At 38.0% G+C, this 15,703-nt stretch overlaps 1 protein-coding gene across 2 annotated transcripts; it reads right to left on the reverse strand.

The window, feature by feature from the left end:
* Window positions 1-3: 3 nt before the first annotated feature.
* Window positions 4-15,334, reverse strand: pxdc1b (PX domain containing 1b). Of its 2 annotated transcripts, none has more exons than XM_079662342.1 (6): window positions 15,209-15,334; window positions 12,363-12,666; window positions 3,518-3,609; window positions 3,156-3,273; window positions 2,959-3,070; window positions 4-2,458 (listed from the first exon to the last, which is right to left on the reverse strand). In XM_079662342.1, the coding sequence occupies exons 2-6, from the start codon at window positions 12,616-12,618 to the stop codon at window positions 2,335-2,337; spliced, it is 702 nt and encodes a 233-aa protein (XP_079518468.1). In that variant the 5' UTR covers window positions 12,619-12,666; window positions 15,209-15,334; the 3' UTR covers window positions 4-2,334. The 2 variants fall into 2 exon arrangements, with proteins under 2 accessions (XP_079518468.1, XP_079518469.1); XM_079662343.1 differs by lacking the exon at window positions 15,209-15,334 and adding an exon at window positions 12,775-13,028.
* Between the last annotated feature and the right edge of the window lie 369 nt (window positions 15,335-15,703).

Raw genomic sequence — 15,703 nt, forward strand, 5'->3', positions numbered from 1 at the left:
GTATCACATGAACTTTGATTTTATTGGAAACATATTTATTTTTGACATATTTTGAGAATAATATTTTTGAATTACTTTAAAGTTATAAACAATGTTACTACATAATCTTCATATTCCAAAGGATATAGTTTTATCTTTATTGTATTCTTATATGCACGAACATATCTCACATCACACATGAGCACATAAAAAAGAAATGACAAGGCATTGAATGGTTAGCTTCACAGAGTGTACTGGATTTTACAAAAATAAATAAACATCTTGGTGTAATATTATGGCCATGTTGATATGCTTCATAAATCGGCCAAGTACCCTAAGTTATAACATCACAGAGACTTCAGCAGAATTAGAAAGCATTAGCCCAGCCTGCAAAGGGTTTTAAGATAGACAGAGGTCTTGATATATATTTTAACCTAATGCAGCATTGAATAAACATCAAGCAGTTCTTGAAAAGAGAGAACATTGGTAACATTTATATCAGAGATTCCGGTTTCTTTTTATTGTATCATATGAATCTAAACCATTATGTGTGGTGTAACTTTTCAACAGACATTTTATATATCTAAAGAACATCCGCCAGCTCAAAATGTCATTCTTGGGAAAAAGAGAGAGAGAGAGAAGAAAAGAAAGCGTGAAATAGTTTCCCCCCGTGAGAAAGAGCTGTACTTTCTCATGGGGAGAATGGTGGTCATGACTGTGTTACTAAATAGACTCATGTGGAGGACCGTCCTGTTGAAGCCCTGTGTGCCAAGTTTGTGAGGGTTGAATGCTTTTTGTATTTAGAGGGGCAAGAAGGTGGACCCAAGCTGTTAGCCCACATTGTTAAGCCACAATGACTTCTGCACTGACAAAACTGTCAAAACAATGAATATAGATGGACTTCCTTACAGCTAACCCTACACAAATATACACGCTAATTTGCATTAAACACAAATAAAGCTCCACAGTTAAATAAAACATACGAAAAACATGATTTTGTATCAAGTGTTTGATCACTTACACAACTTTTCTATCCAAAGCCTTAGTACAGCAAGGTCGTTTGTGTTCTTAAGATAAAGAAAGGACTTGTTCCTCCATTGCAGACCGAGCTGTAAACTCCCACATTCAGAAAGACTGCAGTCAGCTTTCCGACTGAACCCACACACGTCCTCTTACAGAACGGGTCAGATATGACCTCAAGTGACCTATGAAACAAAGCTTTCTTTGCCCCATGTCATCACTCATCACATGGCAACACCATGCAGTGACATGATTCAGTTGTCCACATAATGGCAACACTCATTCACCGCTCTGATACATACAATTATTTGTTTATTAACATAAAATCAGCAACGTTACAAAACAAATTACAAACACACATTACATTCCAACTTATTATTCAGAAAAACCTTCATAAAATAACCTCACAGAAATCCAAAAAGGCAGCCTTAAGTTCTCACTTTGGAAAGTTGTAACAAAAATATGACAATTAATATTATTTTATATTCCTTAATTTACCAGCACGTTTGCAAGCAGGAATGCTTTAGACGAAATATGCACCTATGAATTATATTATTTTATCCTCTCAGGCCAAAGAACTCCAACAGCATCTAAACAGAAATCACATAATGAATCTTAAACTGGTATTTAATAAATGAAAAAAGTCCCTAAACGCTGGTGGCATAAACACATCATACACAAAGCTTACTCCCACAAGAAAAACAAAACTGGTTCAAACTGAGAAAACACATCCGGGAGCAATTTAAATAAGACAATAGTCTCTGAAGATCGGTCACATATATCCTGGCAAAAAGATAAAACAACTGAGATAGAAAAACAAAGTGCTGGTTGATTCAGCTACATTTTTAAGTAACAGTGAAGGGTCCAATACTGTGTTTTTTTCAAAATGTGGTTGCTGTGTGGCGATGTCCGCTCAGGTTTCGGTCACACATTCCAAACCCCATACAATGATGTATTTGGGGAATCCTTTTGAAGTCATCCAGCTGCACATTTTGAAACCTCTCCAGCTGTTAGCATCTGCCTCGGGACTGAAGGACCACCATTGTTGCTAGCACAGGTTGTGTTAAAACACCTGAAGCCAGTATAAAGACAATCCTGTCATGTTTCTTCTTGACACACTCACTAAGGCTCTGTATGAGGCACACTGGTGACGTCGCTTAAAGTGGACAAAGTGGTGCATTTCTTCCAATATTTTTTCTGCCCAAAAATCCGCTCCGAGAAAGTCTACCATTTGAAAGGATAAGCAGCATTCACTTGGAGCAGCTATGTGCAGCGTTGCATAGCCCAGGTTCCATTTAAGAGATCTCAATGATCAGATGTCTATCAACAGGTAGTTCATTCAAGGATATCTGTTTCAAATGGAACCAGATGGTAGTAGGAAAGGTTGGTGACATACGCTTCTGTGTCCTCATCACGCAAATCTGCTTCCATCGACAAAAACTCTGTTCCATCCTCATACCTGGCAAAAAAATAAAACGATGCGTTACTCCAAGGATAAGAAACACTTCTAGGTTTAGAAATAGGAATCAAAAGCGTGATGTATTGCCGTTTTCTATTGCTGACATCAACCCTTAGAGATTTTATTTGCCAGTCGAGTAGGAATTTCAGATATTCAAGAGTTATGTAGGGCATTGTTTTGCATTATGCACCAAGAGCAATCAGTTCCTCTTTTGCTTCCTACACACACCCAGGGAAGGAAGAGGAACACAGACACACTTCCTCTTGAGGCGGAGGGTCCGAGGTTGGGTCATATTCGAAGACTTCAACATTCACACTTCCTAAACACTCGAGAGCCAACATGGAAACCTTTTTTTTGTAGAAAACAAGCAGCTTGATGATAGATTTAATGAATGTTTTAAATGAATGGAGCCAATATTAGAGAGTATTCTATGAAAAAGCAAATATTATAGGGACTGAGACACTGACAGAATATTAAAATGAGGCATTCTTAATACTCACGTATGTTCCACTGAGTCTGTGGATGAGGGTCTCTCTTTTTCTTCAGGGAGACTGTTATCAAACACAATGGTTTCTGTGTTGGCCAGACAGAATCCATTGGACTGCATGATTTCTAAAAAGGCACAGAGTGTTGTTTGAGTTACATTAGGGATGTCAACAGGCGCTCCATCTTTTTTCTTAGAAGAAATACAATATACCTGATATTGTGATTGGACTCTGAAAGCATGGCTGGATTCTGTGGACTTTGTCGTTCCTCAGCACCTGGTCCAGCGGCGATCGCTCAAAGAAAGTCAACATCACCTCTGACCTTGCATACTAGGGAGCCAGGATATTAGCACTTTAGCATACAGCTCACATAATTGTGCGTTTCAAAACATATAACTTTCACACTTAAGCCAGTCTAATCGATTAATTCCTGATACTGGACACCTCAAAGTTCAGTATCCCACCACTGGTATGGTCACTTGCTAAATAAAAAATAAATACCATTGTTCTACATGTTGCAGTCAATCAGAATTGAGTATTCAACCAATACCTCAGGGTTATAGTCTACACCAACCTTGCATGGCATGTTGATGGCATTCTTCAGAAGTCTTTCCACCTCATTCAATTTCTCCTCAATGTCGTTGGCCTCTTTGATTTTCACCAGCCCTAAAACAAATACGAATATTTAAAATCTCCATTATGAGGATTTCAAAAACTGTTTTTCTCCATCCACTAGGGCATTTATATAATTCAACACAACACATCTATAATGAATCCTATCTTTGTGAAACTAAAAACCTTCAGAATATGGTCTTATAATGTCAGAGAGAACAGTTTAAAAAGTATGGTATTTTTATGTCTAAAGTTTGTCTCACTGCAGCATAAATAATTAAATGAAATAGCTACCGTAAAAATAGAAACAACTCTAAAGACTAAAGAGTCTGCTGTAAACAAGAAAAGAAAAAGACTGTTCCGCAATCAAAATGTTAAATGTTACTTTTTCTGTTTGACCAAAAAGGGCTGCTGCTGTGCCCTTTATTGCCACCAGACTGTTATCTGTCCACTCAAAAAGCCAGACTGGTCTAATTTGATCCCTAGTCTTGAACAAGGTTGCCTCAAATATGTAGTATACTGTATATGGCAGTATAACCTTTTTAGTGACAAGGCCCTGTGTTATTACCCAAAGTGGAAAGAGGGAAAAAATAAACTTTTCATCATTGTCTTTTCAACATGGAAATAGTGCATCACTGTATAGCTGTAGTGTTATTGCAAACATTCAGCAGACATATAACAGAGGAAAGTAATAATAGTGCTAGAGAAAAGAGAAACAAAATAAACTATTCATCCTACATATGCAATTTAAGAAGCAGTGGGGAGTGTAAAATCAGCCCTTTAAGCTACTAAAGACTGCCGCCCATGTTAGCGGGCAGTCAGCAAAGCAACATTTTTACTGCCTTGCTGACAAAGGGATGTGGTGAGGAGAATAATGATGAAGACTGCAGCCACACTGATGAGTCTCTGTCTGATGTAAGTGGTACAGGAACATAGTCACACAGCGGTTAGTGGAAGTTCTGAGTAAGAGAGCCTAAAGCATCACTGTGCACAGTCACCGTCTCATCCATCTATAATGGCCAGCAGTGATGACATCATACCCAGGGGGATGCGAAGAGTGATCGGGCAGTTAAATCATCACTAGGAACTAAGTGAGACTCCTGCCCAGTCTGAGCCTCAAACTGCCTCCGGATCATGTTCTTTTATCCTTTTAAACCCCTTTGTCAGTTTTCTCTGTAAATGTGACAAATCAAACAAGTAAAGGGCTTATGCTGGTGTTGTTCTGTCAAGATTGAGACGTAACAGTAATTCAGTTTAAGGCGAATAAAAAAATATTCTTTCTTACTAATGCTTTTGGGATTTAAAAGATTATTTAATATGGTAAACATATTGAGCAGATCATTTGTTGGTTTATCCACATAATTTGAATTGGTGTAAGTAACTATAGTGCCATTAAATAAAGGCAATTGCACAGAAATTCAAAGTGGACAGCATGGAAATGATCAGAAAACATTACATTAGTTGAATTCATGTTTTTACAGTGCATGCTATTTTGTGAAATGGTTGATTCTCGGGGGTTGATACAGATAATTAAAAGCAGTTAACATCTCAAACGGAAACAAAGCCTGGATGATAACATGACTGCAGGGACTTCAAACCACACCCTGTCTCATCAGCTGTTCCTTGTAAACAGATTGGAAAGTCTACGTCCTGCCATTTAGGGCACTAATGTTTCCAATCAACTGCACATTATTTATTATGAAGGGCAAGCACACAGCACACCAGGGTGCAGATAGAAACAGGGAAGGGAATGTTAGGGACTGACAACAATCATCACAAGTGCTCTCAATCCCCTAAAAAGCCCTTTTCTCATGGTTATAGTAGATAGGGAAGGCCAGAGGAGCTTGTCCCAAGAAGAAGCTTGTGTTGGACACAGAAAATATTCAGCAGCCTAGATAAGCCTTAGCAGCTGGTGCCCAACATATATTTTACATCTAAAATTCATCAATATTAAATGGTGCTAACCACAGTGGATCTGGTGTGTATAGCTGCAACTTGGTGTTGTTCTTCTCTATCATTTGAAACAGCAAATTGACACATGCCTGCTGCCATCAGAACAAGAAAAACATGCTCTTAAAACTGCTAAAAGACTTTAAAAGGCTGAAAATCTGATATTAACCTTTACTTTGTCTTCCAAGACCAACCTTACTTTGTGAAGTTGGGTGTCTCTTCAGGTTGAAAATCTATTATTAAAGTGGAACGGTGAAAAACAGTGGTTTGTGTGATCTTGGAGAGGTTAATGTGGGTTGCATCCATTAAATAAAGTGTAAGAAAAGGCACACAACCTGTATGCAAAGGATACAAGCAGGAGGGCGTCCCAAAATGCAGCTAATCTTGACACCAAAATAGCAGCGCGCCACAGCGCCCTCTTCTCCCACTGTGGCAACGGGCACAGGCAAGGGAAAAAACAACTCTAAAATCTAGGAAATGGTTTCATCTTTCCCCTCATTTTGATCCCTCTATTCCACCATTTTATATGTTCAACACAGAATGCAGCTCTGTGTTCTCCTGCTAAGTTCCCCAAGTGTATTTCCTCCAATTTCCTGTCAAATTGTCTATTTCCTGCTTGGCTTTCTCCTTGCTACAGTGTCCTTCTTTCTTAGACTATTCATTCAGCCCCAAGTAAGGTCTTATTGTTTATGGCCTTCACTCTTAGTTATCTTATGTTTTGGAGATAAGCAGTCTTCATGTGCCTTGTGCAACAAGTTCATAAAATGTATTGATAACAGTAACTACATAGAGAAATGTTGGTGTATGTCCCCGCCTCTTACTTTTGTAATTGCAGACTGTTATTTCTGTGACAGCATGCCGTGTTGATAAGCCACTTCACCTATTAGCTGAAATAACACAGTAGAAGTAGATGCACAACAGGAACATGACTGTCGAACACATTATCTAATCAGTCATCAGATGTTGTAAGCACCAGCTATTTCACAGCTATCCTCTGCGTGGATCTGATAAGCACAAGTCAGCAGCCGAACGTTTTATCATCTAACCGCTAACTCTCCGCTGTTTCATCAACGTGTTATTTCTAGCGGCTTAGTCAACAAGCAGAGGACATCCAACCTCAAACATCCAATTTCAATGTGTCCAAAATGGCTACCTAGTGCACCATATTGACTGATGGACATTTCATTTCAGCTTCCATATTCTGACAGTAAAATCAATGCTATTCTGCGACGACTAATTTCCCAAAAACTTTCACGAGTAATAAAATCTAAACGTTAGTTCTTCACTTACTTTATCAACCAATATTCCACATTTAAGGGTTAAAGAAGAACATGTATACCACTCTTATTTGTTCAATTTAACTAGTCAGTAACTTACAACTTAAACGATTTTTGAAATGATTTTGATTAATCTCTACAACAATGTGTGACATGTAAAATAGATACATTGCAGTTTTAACGGTATGGACTATTTTTCTTTTTAATACTTTTAAACTGTTAATTTTAGTGATGCTGTTGGACATACATATTTTCTTATGTACCGGCAGAGCCAGGATTGGTGTTTTACACATGTTTCCATTCTTTGTGCTAAGCTAGCTGGCCGTACATTCATTTCTAATTAACAGATATGAGCGCTGTATCTATATTCTCATCTAACCCCAAGTAGCAAGTAAGCAGATATATTTATTTCCAAAATTGTTATAAACACACATTATATGGTCAGTTCTTCTAACTATTCAATAACTATGTCAACAAGGAAGGACAAATATAGTGTCTATACTACAAAAAACATAATCCAATGCCCCAAAGATATGTAACTCGGCGCTACTAAGCGTCCAAGAGCAAACTATAAAATATTTACTATGTAGGATTAGTGAACGAGTGTAAGAGGAAGTGATTTCTGACACAGTAATATGATTCTTGGGTGGAATCTTTCTCACAAGGAATGTGAGCAATCACTTCCTGCCTGTGTTCACTCCGGGGTCACATGAAAGGTAAGTGTTATGGGGCCTTTGCAGTCCACAGGGACCAAATATGGGAAGTCCACTCCTCTCTCTCTCTCTCTCTCTCGTCATGACATCAGTCTGGGAGCTCTGCACGCCTGCCTTGTTGCTTAGACGCAGCACAGAAACATGAAAACATGAGCGGAGCCAGAAACTGGAGCAAAGTGGACCGAGAAAGGCCACAGTTACACTTTTTCACAGCTTTCGGTCCAAGTGGCAATTTATAGGGGATGCAAATTAAATATTGAGAGGTAGGAATTAAAGAAAGGCCATTAAAGGAATTTTATTATCCCTGTGGCTTGCTATCCATCCATGAAATTGTAAAGCCAGCTTGAAGGAACACTGATGTCTCTTTCAGTGCTGATGTCACAACTCCATTTATCTTTTAGCTGTAATTAGGCTGTAAAGGGTGACAGAGTTATATAAAAAAAGAAGTTAAAAAAGTGAGTCAGATCTAAAATGTCTCTTCCCTAAATGCACTGCAGACTGCAGCAATAGAGCAGCTAGCTGTCAACAAGCTTCTAAGCTATTTCAGTCCGCGAGCAGGAAGTGGAGCGTTCCAGTCGCCAATAAAGGGATGTTTCCAAAATGTTTGTAGAGACTCAGTGCGTAGAGACAAAAGAGTGCCAAGGAACGAGAAGAATTCTGGAGCTCTGCCAAACCTGTTGGCCGTGCCACAGTGCTACAGTGTCAAATATCCAGACCCTTAGGCCGGGGCCAGAGGTTTAGGCTAATTAAGCAAAAGACTGCCCTCTAAAAAGCCCTGAAGCATTGCTGTAGAAGATGTCACAGCACCTTTTCATAAATAAATACTTTTCAACCTGTCAATCAATTTATTTTTCATGGATGGTTAATGATTCCGAATGTTTTAACATGCTCAAAGTAATACAGCTTTTGCTGATTTTTTTTTGAGAACCAAATCAGCCATCTTAACTTAATATTGAATTACAAAAGCATTTTGACAAATACAAACTGAATGTTTCTATCACATTAGGGGGGGAAATGCAATTCCAAAGTGTCATCTCTTTCAGGACAGCCACAAAAACGGTCCCCTTACAGCTGGGTATTGTAACCCTGGTCATTTCTCTGTGAAGCTCAAAGTTCTCCCTGTGTGTGTTTGAGTTTACTCCCACAGCGAGATCTGCAATTGCCTTTGATCAATGCACAACTGAGGTTGGTTCCTAGGCGTCAGATAATAGCTGCTCAGACATCCCAGCAACATCCATTCTTTCTAAATAGTTGTCATGTGTCAGATGCAGAGCGCAAATATTAACATGGAAGTCAGTGTTGGTTCTTTGATATTCTCCCATTGGGAACTTTTAAGCCACAAAGAAGTGAAAGCAGCCTTTTAGCTCATAAATATTGACATTAGATACATGCTCTCAGTTTGTTGGTTTTGTGGTTTCAGGGCTATGTGATCGGTCTCCTAATGTGACACCCAAAAGTGGACTCTGTTAAATATTACCCTGTCCAAACAAAAGCATGTAAACCTAATCTATGATGCGCTTCATTCTTATTGATTTTGTTGACAATGTTTTCCTGCTTTTGTTTTGCTGCCCTAAACATATTATTCAAATAATCTTTGTTAATGTGTTGACTAAGATGATTTCATGAAATAATGCAGCCTGTCCTCCTACAAAAAACAACCATATAGGCCGATTGTTCATGCCCTTATTACGACCCAGAGACACGTTTTAAAGTGTATGTTGTTTCTTACACGACCACTAGAGGTGCTCTAGTGGTCGTGTAAGAAACAACATGCTCCCGGCCCGTTCATTGCAGACGCTCCGGAGGGACGTTTATTCACAAATAAGTTATAACCCTTTCTGGAAAATCCTAAATTGTGGAATAGTTTGGCCATTAAAATGCTTTTTTGATTCGATTTCTGGCGAGAAGTGTATATTGTACTCTTAGAATCCACGTCCAGTCGATGTGTAGGATCTATAGTTTGATAGATATTACGAAGATGATTTGAGGTCTCGCCAGGATAACGTGCAGCTTCCATGTAAAGTTAGCGTGGGTGAAAACAGTTTTTCCGGTCTCGAAGTTTTCATAATAAAACCGGATATATTCCCCTCACTGTCAAATGATTACATAGTGATGTCTGCATTACTCATCCACTAAAAAACATCAGTTTATCCTTAATTAATTAAAGTTAATTACACAATATTGATTGGTTTAAAGTGTACAATGCTTTTGTGTTTTTAACCTTCGATTCAGAGAAACAAATAGTCTTTTCGGAGTTTAGACACTACAATACCCAGAATCCCCAGCTATCGTTTGGGATTACAAAATCCGCCTTGCTTTACAAACCCCGTGATTAGTCATCAAGCGCTGTGATTGGATGTCGGAGTGGCAGTGCGACAAGGTTACGCTGAGCGTCAAACGGCTCTATGAAATGGAATGGAACCACGGCAGACTTTCCAAAACTGGAATTGGACAGGGCCAGCCCCCGTCTCTTTATAAGATGTTTTCGTATTTCCCACAATTAGGAGTTCCCAGTATTAAACTGTGTACACCTTGGAGATTTAGGGGATACGAAACACAGTGGTGTTATCAAATTTAAAACATAATTAATAAATGGGTGAATTAATATACCCACATGACACCTAAGGTCAGAAGAGCTTTATTTAACAGCTGGTCTTATGTCTGTGACCCCTCCTGTTGTTCATTGATAAGCCGGAAACATGCAAATTTAGCAAATATGGCAGTAGCCATCGATGATCTTAAGATAAGATATGCTTTATTGATCCCAAGTTGGGAAATGTTTTTGTTACAGCAGCATACTACTTTGTTCTACTCCACTACAATTCAGAGGTTAACCTGGTATTTTTACTCCACTACATTTATTTTAGTTATTTTGCAGATTCTGATTAATGATGTGAAATATAAACAACCCTTAAATCAGACTTTAGTTAAACCTGAGTCAAAAGTGCCAAAAAAAGTGCCAAAATAAACTATGCAACATTAAGTACTTTTTCAGACTTCATATTTATCTGTGGATAACCCCAACGTTTTTTTCTTATTCAAAAGAAGACCTTAACTTAAAGTGTTCTTTAATGTTTAAATAAAGCCTCATTAGTTTGTCTGTTTTGCACACCCTCTTGTTAATATCTTTGGACGTCCTTTTATTGTAGAGATCACTACAGTATCTTCTTGATATTTTCTATTCTATATATTTCTATCATGCCTTCTACTATCCCCCAATTTTGTATCTAGGCTACTCTTAATATTTAAATGTTTTCATCAAATAAAACTTATTCAACAACAACATTCAATAACGTGCTTTAACCACTAGGCGGTGCGGGTTAAAAAACCAGTGGTGTAGTTAATAAAACATAATAATATCAAACATAATGACTATTAACTTTATTGTGAAATTAAAACAGAACGGTAAAGGAAAATACAGTTTTAGTCTCTCGATTTGAAGCTTATGCATTGTACCATGAACCTGTATAGACCTGTAACAGTCAACTGCATGAGGAGCTGGAAAGGTAGTTCAGTAAATAATATATTTTAAGAAAAGCAAGAACACTCGGAATAAAGTATTATTTAATTTTTTTTAAATGTTTTTCATATCGCATGAACACCATATCCCGACATGCATTGCGGCTAAAACAATCAATGTTTTAGCCTATCAAAACCTCTGAAATAAGAAAGGTGTCTCTCAGAATCGAAAGAGAAAAACCTATGGGAAAAACACAAAAGCATTGTACACAATTTAAACCAATAAATGTCGTATAATTAAAAAGGATAAACTGATGTTTTTTAGTTGATGAGTACTGCAGATATCACTGTTAAATCATTTGATCATTGGTTTTATTATGAAAACGTCGAGACCGGAAATAGTGTTTTCAACCCGTAATTTTCATACCTTCAATCATCTTCGTAATATCTATCAAACTATAGATCCTACATATCGACTCGACGTGGAATCTAAAAGTACAATATACACTTCTCGCTAGAAATCTAATCAAAAAGCGTTTTAATGGCCAAACTATCCTACAATTTAGGATTTTACAGAGAGGGTTATTTGGGAATAAACGACCATCTGTAACATTAGCATTCAACGGGAGCACTCGAGGGCGAAAACTTTAAAACGTAATTATAGGACGTATTAAGCGCTTGAACAAACGACATATTTGGTCGTAATAAGGGCCCGAACAATCGGCCCATTTGGTCGTATGTCTTGGAGGACGTGTTCAAATAATGTGAGATTTTTAGGTATGACGTCTCACTTTCTTTACAAAATATACTGTTGGGGAAAAAAAGTAATGTTACCCTAAAATAAAAGTCAACTATATTATCATTCTCGACATGGATTACTATTTCTTAAATCCATTAGACACTTTGTTATTAGTTATTTTATAGTTTCTTATTTCGAAGAAACTTATAAGCACAATACTTAAAGTTGTGCTTTTGGATGACTGTTTAGGAGCAATTCAGTTGTTTAATTTCAAATAGTATTCTAAAGATATAGGCACTGTCTTAAGTTTCATTTGTAACAAAGTAGGATTTAAGTGATGAGCTATCAATCGGAAAATACCACCAATGACACTAAATGACATTCAATGACTATCTTTATAGTTAAGTATTTAATAAAGCACAGCTGGCAAATAGTTGTGCATTCTGGCTTCTCAATTGTTGGTCGCTGGTAAAACATTTACAAGTGCAGAAATTGAGGGGGGTCAAAGCCCTCTACTACGCATTTGGCCCGCCCCAATTTAAGGGATACGCCCCTGATCAGAATGTAACCATTAAAAAGTAAACTAATGTCACATTATGTCTGAAGCCATGTTACTGTATTAAATGCTCACTTTCTGCCATACAACTATCCCATTCCCATCAGACCAACCTTCTATGAGCGGAGACTTGGAGAGGTCTCTTATGTCCTCAGGAAAGGACTCCAGCAGTCTCCTAAACAGCCGCCCCAGATCGGAATAACTCCGATGCAAATATAAAATGTTCCTGTCAGACCACTCTGTCCTTATCTCGAAGAATTCCTCTTCCTCTCCCCGCTGGCTGATGATCAGTCTGCGGATCCCGTTGACCCAACAGTCTCGGACAAACATGTTGACCAGCGACGTGCCTTCAAACACAGCCGATGCCATTCCTCAGACGTCAGTCCAGCATGCTGGGGCGGGCCGGGGGACAGCACGCTGGGGGAAAAAGGAGTCGATACAACAGAAGATTTGAAAAAATAAAGAAATTCAGCCAAAGAAGAAGTAAAGACAACTCCGGTAACTTTTCGGTCTGCGCGCACTGACAGCTGTTGTGTTTATGCACAGTGGGAGGATGTTCTGCTCAGCACATCACAGGCAAACGTGGCATGATCTGAAAACATAGACTTTTGTCATAGATACCGCCCCCACAAAATGGATTTGTCCATCGATCCAACAACAGTTTGAATAAATAAAGACCAAAGAAGATCTCTCAAAGTATAAAGTGCTGCTCCCTCCTCCAGTCTGCCGTTAGTTTCCTAAATCCAGAGCATGTCACTTCACTCTGTCTGGGTAAGCTTTTCTTTCAGTTTCCTCCCCTCTTCTTCCTCCCTCCTTCCTTCCTCCCTTCCTCCCGTATACTTGACAACAGGGTATTATCATGCAAAGAATGCAAAGGGCTGCAAAGACAACACTGTCAATCTCCTTATTCATGGTATAAATATCTTATTAGGCCCTTTTCAGTTTTGTTTTTCTGGATTTGACGCCATTTGCCACGTCTTTCCACAAATCAGCAATCTTGAAATTATATGTTTGGAAAAGACCACAGGAAAATAACATCAACCCCTCAAATCCAGCAGATTTTGGCCAATATTTAAACATTTGCCTTTGCAATATTTTCCATTTCTGGTCATGTCAAAATACCATGTAGTTTAGCCAATAGCTACAGCAATGCATTTAGCCTATTATTTGTCCTGGAAAAGATCTTCTCTGAATTGCTCCAATGCGTTGCACTTTTTTCAGTAATAGAGCTTTACAGGAAGTCGTGGCTAAGTCGAGTAATGAGGATTCAGCTGCAATTAACTGTAAACTGCAAACAGTTCTGGTAAACACAATTCATAAAATACAGTAGAGGAAAAAGCATTGTCATTGAAATGAATGCAAGCTGAAAAATACTTATTAGTGGACATACACAAATGCATATAGGAAATCTCGGAACACTGAACATTGTAGCCTACTGTTGAGATCTGAAAAAGCAATTATTCTATAAACGTGTATACATAACATTTTATGAGACACAGCACAAGACTTGATCCATGCCTCCTTTGAGCTCGCAATTACACCTTTGTGAGTTTTTTGGTCTTGTTATGGCAAATGTGAAGGCTTGACAGAATGTTATGCAGCCAGTGAGGAAAATATACATTTCCAATTTTCAAAACTGTTCAAAGAGCTGTCCTTCACATGCAACAGTTTCATATTCAGCTGTTCAATTCCTTGTTACGCTGCAGTGAGGGAAAATATGGCATGGTGATGCGGGAAAACAGGTGGCCACAGTATGGAAAATCTATCAATTATAATGGAAATATTCTGAAAATGTAGACTCAGTAAGAAATTCCTGCCTATGTTGTCTCAGTATTATACTGTACTTTTCAGTTTTATCAATAAGTTCTCAATAAATGTGAAGAAACTACTAATTGAAAGTGAGCTAGTAAAAGTGCAATTAAATAAAATCACTTTTAAAGTCATTCATCCCAATAATATTCTAATAGCAACTTGTTGAATGTCGCCATTTTATACTGGTACAAATAAATAAATAAATTCTTGCTTTTTGAGAATAATATCTGAGTAACATGTGTCACTTAAGCTATTCAAACAACCATTTGGAAGAAGTTCTTAATCACATTTCCTAATTTAAATGACTTAAATATAAAAAAAATATTAAGACAGATGTGTTTGTTGCAGGTCAATGTTTGTTTGCAGAATGGAATCATATTACATAAAACTCCCTTTTCACTGTCCACACACTATCATTACGATAGCAGAAATTATACAGTGGCAAGGAAAACCATGATGCACTGTAATAATAAAGCAGCTCTTGCTGAAAGGTCATGTGGTGGTTGACATGTGAGATGCAGTTTTAGGAAAACTATTATTAAGGCTGGTTTTCCGCTGGTAGGGAAAAGACCAAACATTAAAAGATATTGAGTATCAAGTTTGGCGTTGAGTGATTTCTCCCTTAGTGGACAGTTTTGACTATTTTACTTTCAGAGAGGATAAAAGGTAACAGAAATCTAGGCAGCCATTGGACCTTGTTAATGCTGTCTGCCATTTAATGTGGTTCTTTGGCACCACACCTATTGAGGTAAATTGAACAAAAGAGAACTTTTAAAGTAGTTTTCCATCCCAAAAAGTGCTTACATTTTAAAGTAAACTGACACAAATAAAGCATCTACAAATATATACAGCAAACAGCTTTTTTAGTAAAATGCTCACATCAGTATGCTTTTACTGCTTTTTAGCAGATATAGGACATGGTCAACATCTTAGTTTAGAGTTGCTTCTTAGGAGTAGATTGAACTTTCTCGTTTGACCAAGACATATTGTTTAAAAAACGGTTAAATAAAATGGCTAACCAGCCTTTTCAAAAGGCAGAATAAGGACAACTTTCTTAAGAAAGAAAGTGGCAATGGTAGACAATACAGAGAGTCACAATGGGAAACCTTCTCTACAAATTCAAAATGCTATTCACACAGAGACACACCGGTTTCATGCTGACATCCATGCAGACAGAGAGGGTTGCTGCAGCTTTCCTCAGCCCAGCATGCAGGCCCTGATTGGGGATTGGAAGCACCTGGAGGGAGACAATCAGTGGAAGAGGAAGAGAGAGAGATAAACACACAAACATCACAGCAGTTTTGCAGCAAGTTTATCATACTCAAAATGCTCAACAAACTTAACATTTGCCCTGGTGGTGGAGATAGATGAAAAGTCAGGGGAATGCCGAAGATACACAGATTAATCCTCTGGGCACCATGAATATATGCACCAAATCACACACAATCCACTGCTGTTGAGATATTTCAGTGTGAACCCAAGTGGTTAACTGACTATCCAACAGACAGCACATCCAAAACTATTATGTGTCAGATAATACATGTCTTGTACTTTCTTACAAACACTATTGTTCGTTTTCTTTGGGTATGGAGATGTATGATGTATGCTGCACATTTCATTTGAAGTACAAATGATTTCAGAA

This window comes from Notothenia rossii (assembly GCF_949606895.1).
Source record: "Notothenia rossii genome assembly, chromosome: 12".
NCBI lineage: Eukaryota > Metazoa > Chordata > Actinopteri > Perciformes > Nototheniidae > Notothenia > Notothenia rossii.